Source organism: Amphibalanus amphitrite, unplaced genomic scaffold, assembly GCF_019059575.1.
Source record: "Amphibalanus amphitrite isolate SeventyFive unplaced genomic scaffold, NRLGWU_Aamphi_draft 000712F_arrow, whole genome shotgun sequence".
Classification (NCBI taxonomy): Eukaryota; Metazoa; Arthropoda; class Thecostraca; order Balanomorpha; family Balanidae; genus Amphibalanus; species Amphibalanus amphitrite.
Genome location: NW_024882206.1, coordinates 108,256 through 114,843, shown reverse-complemented (window position 1 = coordinate 114,843; position 6,588 = coordinate 108,256). Strand labels below are relative to the sequence as shown.

General features: G+C 49.1%; 1 protein-coding gene across 1 annotated transcript; it reads right to left on the bottom strand.

Annotated features, from left to right (window-relative positions):
- Positions 1–3,956: 3,956 nt before the first annotated feature.
- Positions 3,957–5,764, bottom strand: LOC122365030 (uncharacterized transmembrane protein DDB_G0289901-like; the record flags this gene model as incomplete). The annotated part of the gene is made up of 1 exon (XM_043335912.1): positions 3,957–5,764. A coding segment is annotated over one exon (1,416 nt), but the record flags the coding sequence as incomplete, so codon positions are not given.
- Positions 5,765–6,588: the final 824 nt, after the last annotated feature.

Here is a 6,588-nt window from a genome sequence, read left to right as displayed (position 1 = left end):
ATAGTCTTAAAACCAACACCATTGAGTTGGAAATGAAAAATTGGCCATAAAACATGCATCGCACAACCTTAGTAAAGTTGAGTTCATGTGACCCTTGGTGACCTGACCAGTGACCTGACCTGGTATGACCAGTGTCTTCTAATAGCAACATATGTACTAGACAACTGACGCCCTATCGCTGATTTTCGACGAAATGCGTTTTACTCGGTGTTATAGCGCTTTCCCTAGAAGGCCCGTGAACGGGGAAACATTTTATCTTTGACCTGCCCTGTGACGTCATTGGTGACTTCGAGGTCAATGAAACTTGGTCTCCCTCGACAAATTTGACAGTGCTATCGAACACTGTTTAAATTTTCGAATCCGTCCAGTAGTTTCGGAGATACGGGGGGGGGCAAAAAATCCCCCCCCCATCCACCGCGCGGAAGGTGGCCGGGAACCGCCTGCCAGGTTAAAGGTCAGCATTGCAAACGTGACGCATCTAACATTGCAAGGAGTGCATCAAATCACGATTCTGTGTGCTTGAGATTGCTGGAGATGGTTCCCGGCGCCAGAATAGCAGTTTCGTTTTCCCCATTGACTTACCTATAATGGTGAGGTCACCAAAATGACCTGACCTCATTTGACCTTAAGGAAAAATCAGAGATATACAAGTTGTGAGACTCGTAATGAATACTAGATTCTGCAAGTTTCATTTCCCTGTGAAAGCTCCTCTGTTAGTGAGGGCGTTGCGAATAGCGAAATCTGAAGACCGTGCAGAGGTTCATTTATGATGTCATAGGTCAGTGACCTGACCCGACCCGAACATGTAGTTGGTGTCAAAAGATCCGGCTTTAATAAAAAATCAGGAACGCCAAGTTTCAGCTCTCTATCGCCATCGTGTTCGGAGCTATCGCGAAAAAGCCTATAGGGGGGGGGGGGGGCACCCGCTCCCCTCGGCCGGCGAGGGCTAAATTTTGACTCACTGCATTCTAACTATACCCTTTGGCTTTTTTTGTCCAACTTAAGCTCATGTTGGCTGCGAAATATTAACCCTCGCCCGTAAACGGCGATCTGCCACCTTCGCCCATGCAGGGGGGGGGGTTGGTGCGACCCCCCCCTTGGCGTTTGAAAACGGAGCGTCGTAGAGCTTAGCGGAAAAGACCAACGGATTGCTCCCGCCGAGATCTCGCGATTGGTGGTATATTTTTTGGTCCTAGGTCAACATTTGACCTACTTTTGACCGGTCAAAGGTCAAATTTTCGGAAAAATAGACTTTTTTTCAACTTTCCGCGGCGATTGCGGCAAAACGGTGAGAGATATCGACTTGAAACCTTCACTATCGTGTTCCTTGATCAATTCTCTATCGTTTGGTATGTATTTCGTTTCCCTAGCTCTAAAAATGGCGCGTTGGGAGCGCCGGAAGTCGGCAAGGTCACAGTCGGCGGCAGAAATTCGAAAAATCAAAATTTAAATTTTTCAAATCTGATTGTATTTTTGGATTTGGAAGGTCCATTTGCTCCCTATAGAAGCTAATATTGCTGCATATTCCCATTGAGGTGACAAGAATTAGCAAAATAGTGGTTCGGGCGCTTTTCAAAAATAGTACCGGACGCTGTTCCTCTTGTGACGTCATAGCTCCGTGACCTGACCTGACCCGGTCAAGTTTCTTATACCATATGATAGCCAATACTTGCCCCAACATGCATGGGAAGTTTCATCACGATCCATCAACCGATGTCCGTACCACCGGCAGGAAACCTCGGGCGTTGGCACTCAGTTTGTGAAAATCCGGCCGGAGGCTGTTCCCTTTGTGACGTCATAACTCCGTGACCTGACATGACCCGGTCAATTTTTTTTTTATCAAAAGATGCGCAAGGTTTGCCCCATAAGGTACCCAAAATTTGGCGGCGCTGCGCGCCGCCGTTTTTGCACTATTTCCGAAAAACCTCGGGGGGGGGGGTTGCACCAACCCCCCCCCTACATGGGCGAGGGTTAAGCAATGCCTAGCTTTGTCACTTTTAGCATTTTCGAGCGTTCTTTAACCCGCGCCCCACCTGGGGGCTATTTATAGCTCCCTCCCGTTTTTATCCAATAACTTCCAAACCGCTTGACATATCGACGCCAAACTTTTATTACCTTCAGCTGCATCAATTTGACACCTTGTGATAAAATATTAACTTCGTAGCTACCATAGGTCGGCCGGAAGTGACGTCAGAGTGACGTCACGTTCGGCCGATTTCGAAGCAAAATATTGAACCACGTCAATCGCTCCCAATAACTCAGTTTTTTTAAGCTAGATCCAATTTCTTTGCATGAGAGAACTCAGAATAAACTGCGCTATCAAACTGTTATCTCGGAATTTCAAAATTTTTGAATATTTTGAAAATTATTTATAATAAATTTCAAAAATTATATTCTTATATTTAAAAAAATAAGTTTTGAGAAAAAACCGGAATGTATGTGATAGAACACATGCTAATGACTTACTCTAGCAAGTTTCAGCTAAATTTCTTTAAAAATGGCAAAGTTATACGCATTATTGCAAAACAAATCACAATTAACAAATTTTTTAATCAATTTTTCAGTACGTTTTGACATCGTACACCAATATAATTAGCCCCATCGTGTTCCTGAACTCAAACTGCATCCAATAGACACCTTTTTTGTTGGAAAACTTCAACTGCAAAACTTGACCTTTTTTACCTGAAAGTGACCTGACCTAAGCTAGATTCAACGTCTAGGCGGCACGGGTGAACATCGATAGTAGCGCCTCTAGCGGTCACTAGGGAAAGCTGGGCTGTAGGCGAAGAAATACCGGCTGAGTCGTCCCACGTTAGGTTTATAGACATCCGTCTCGTGAAAAAGTTCAACTTTTGCCTTCAATATTTCTAAAGGCAATTTTAGAAGTGTCTTTACATCTTACAAAACCGTTTAGATTAGGTATTGTATTTACTTCAAGCCTTCCCTATTGTTCTTGACGATGATGCGGGAACTATTTCTAATTTGTGTTTCTAGCTTAGTAAAAGAACATATTGTGAAAACGATGGGAAAAGCATAAATGGAAGGTTTTAAACGCAATTTTCTCTAACAATTAATGGTAGATTCGCTACACATAAAAAAATGTGCATGCTAACTGATAGTTCAAAGTTCTTTTGGGCTTGTTGTTTTCTTCTTCTCTTACGTCGCCCCAATGGCCGCGAATACACTTGTGATAACGCCTATCGACTCAAAACGACCTCGAATGACACAGACGACATCAAATCCGAAATCTCTGACCTAAATGGACCGTAAAACATGTGTCACGTGACCGACGCATGATATATTTCCCTGACCTGTGATGACCTTACCCTGACCTGAAAATCAAAGTGCAAGTTGGCTACCCTCAGGGTATCTATAGCATCTATTCACGAGTGTGTAAACCAAAAATGAGCCTGATCTGCCTTGTAAGCCGGCGGCCAGATCCCAAAATGTGAATAAGCCAAAATGCTAATACTTTTTACTTTGACCTGACCTGTGACGTCATCGGTGACATTGAGGTCAATGAAATTAGCTGTCGTATGACAGTTTTTCCGGGGCTATCAGACGCCCTTTGAATTTTGACCAGTGGTTTCGGAGTTAGGAGTTAGGCTATGAGGGGACTATACGCAGACCCCAGTAGGGCACGGGTTAAACAGCAAATAATGCAAGTCAAACGATATGGCAGACCTTGCTATGCAAGAAGATGATCATCTTACTATAGACCTTATCAGCTGCATTGGTGCCTAAGCTCTAAAGATAGGTAGGTGCAGCAGTCGTCAAGGGTTCTGTAACATCTGATCAACACCTTTTGACAAATTTATACCTACCGTACGTAAGTTGAAATTAGTTTGGTCTAACTTTTTGATCAATATCGACAAAGCCTGCCACCAAACTTACGTTTAGCACGATATTTCTCAATGTCGCAATATTTCCCAAAATCTCGTTACAAAAAAAATCACTATTTGTAGACGATGTGGCGTTTTTATTACCCATAATGCATCATTCCCAAGTGGTACATATACAAGCACGATCATTGGCGTCAGTACAAAACAGCTCAAGGCTGTTTGCACATTCATTTCTCTGGTCAAAGTAGCGCGTGTGGTCAGTATCAGGTCCGCCAACGGCGCAACCGAAGAAGAATCCTGAGGAGTTCTACATTATCCCGAGGATTTCTTTAGAAATCCTAAGATCTTCACAGTAACCCTTCGGCAACCTAAGGATGTGTTAAAAGATCTTTGAATTTCCTCAAAATCCGTGAGATTTCCTCAGAATCCTGATGATTCTTCCGCATTTATCCAGCCGATATCGTGCCGGTTCAGTCGCCGTCGCGCTATCTCACCGTACATTTATCCTACCATTTAGGCTTATACAGTTTGCTGTACTTGGCGGGTATTTTGTGAGGGATTACACATAGCCACTCCAATTTAGTATCGGGCACCCAGCCATACGGCCAGCCTTTGGGCGCTTTGCTGGGGAGCTTGCATGGCCAGACAGGCCGTTTCAGTGTGACGCTTCCGCTGGCGCTAGATGACTGGCTTCCCTTGACTGCACCGGTCAGGCGAGTCTGACCGCCGACCGAGGTCTCTGCAAAACCGCTGCCCTCTCCTGCCGAGTGGCCAGCGGCACCTCCGGTGTTGAAATCGGTCTTGGCGCTACCTACCGACTCTGCGCTGCCTCCTGAAGCTGCGTCACTCTTTCCGACGAGTTTGTTTTTAATGGCACCCAGCGCTGCAGAGGAGACGCTCTTCGCATCCACTGCGGAACTACCAGTCCTCGTTGATCTGATCTTTTGGTTGGAGTCTGACTCGGCGGCGACGTTGGAGCCCTGGTTGGCTGTACCTCCAGCGGAGGACTCGCCCTTGCTATCTGATCCTCCTCCTACGGTTGCCGAACTACCCGTGGTCTGTGCAGAAGTCTCGGCACCGAGCGCCCCACGTTTTCGACCTGTGGTTCCGGTACCGGTGGAGCGCTGGTCAGCCTCGCTCCTTCCGTCGCCTGTCGTCGATGTCTTCGTTTGAGAATCTGCACGTGACGTTGTGCCGTCACCGATTCCCCGACTGGAAGCCTTGCCAGCTGCGTCGGTTCCAGCGGATCCTGAAGAGGTACCCCCGGTCTTCGAGTTGGCATTGGAGACTGTGCTGGACCCTCCGGGAACCGTCAACGTTTCGGAGGCGGCGGTGTTGAGCGCCTCAGAAGCTGCCTTGCCGTCGCTGATGGTGGAGGTACTGGCACCTCCCTGGACATCGGACTTGGTATCGTCGCAGATGGTTCCCGCCTCTCCCGTGGCGTCGGAGGTCGACGTCGCCTCGCCGACACTTGCGCCGCTCGTCTGCTGGCCGGTCACACTCGCCCCCTTGCTGAAGCCAGGCTTGCACTTGACTTTGGTCGCGCTGGTGGAGGCGGCGCTTCCCTCCGTAGCTCCCTCCCTCTGCGAGTAGAGATCAACCTTGACTCCAGCTTTGCTTCCCTGATCGGCAGTCTGCTCCAGAGAGACAGCTCCACCTGAGGACTTACCAATGGCGGTACCTGCGGTCTTGAGCGTACCAACAGTCACCGCATCGGCGTCTGTGGCAGCCCTCTTCGGTGGAAGAGGTGGAGGAACGGGCGGTAGAGGTGGAGAAACGGGCGGCGTCACTCCGGGGGCAGGCGCCGATAGCGCCGCACCCAGGGAGAGAAGAAGGATCGCGGCAGGCAGCATGGTGGGATCGGACGGGGCGTCAGCCGAGGGGTGGGCCGCACTGCGACGAGTCAACGTGGCGGGAGGTTTTATAGAGGCCCGTCACCCACGCGGGGTGGTCTGTCAGGTGAACCGCTGACGTACAACTGCCACATTTCTCCGCCCAGTGTCCTGCGGTCATGCCTGTCATGACGCGTTAACCTCCTACCCCTCCCCGGACGCGACCATGGCTGACGCTTGGCTACCCCTCCCCCCAGCTACCCCCTCCTGGCGCCCCAACTGCCATGACTGACACAGCGCTACCCCTCCCCCTTCCCCTCACCCACCTGCCCCCGTTGCCCGAATGAGGTCCGGGCCAACGGTCAGCCCGTCTCCACCCACGGCACGCTGAGCTGGCGTCACTGACGTTCGGTTGAAGGTTGGAGGATGGCATTTGGTCGTCGGACCACCGCTCATGGCGCGGCGGCTCTGTGATGACTACTCTGACTCTATCGCTGACTCTAAGACTGACTACACTCTATGACTCTATGACTGTATTCTATATGAGCCGATGTGGAAGTCTACAGGATACGGTTTAATTTTGTTTGAGCCGCTGATAATCCGGCGATGGCTTATGTGAACAACTGTGAAGCTATATGAGTCGCTGTGATGCTACACGAGACACTGTGGGCCATTCTGAGGGTTACCGTGAGATACCGTGGGATACCGTGAGCTACCCTATGCGAGCCTATTTACATGCCAATGTGAGACGAGCCGGTGTGGTTCGCTACTGGTCTATATGTGTCCTTGTAAGCCAGTGTGAGCAGTTGTGAGCAGTGTGTGAGTCCTTGTAAGCTAGTGTGAGCAGTTGTGAGCAGCGTGTGAGCAGTGTTTGAGCAGTTGTGAGCAGTATGAGCAATGTGTGATCAGTTGTG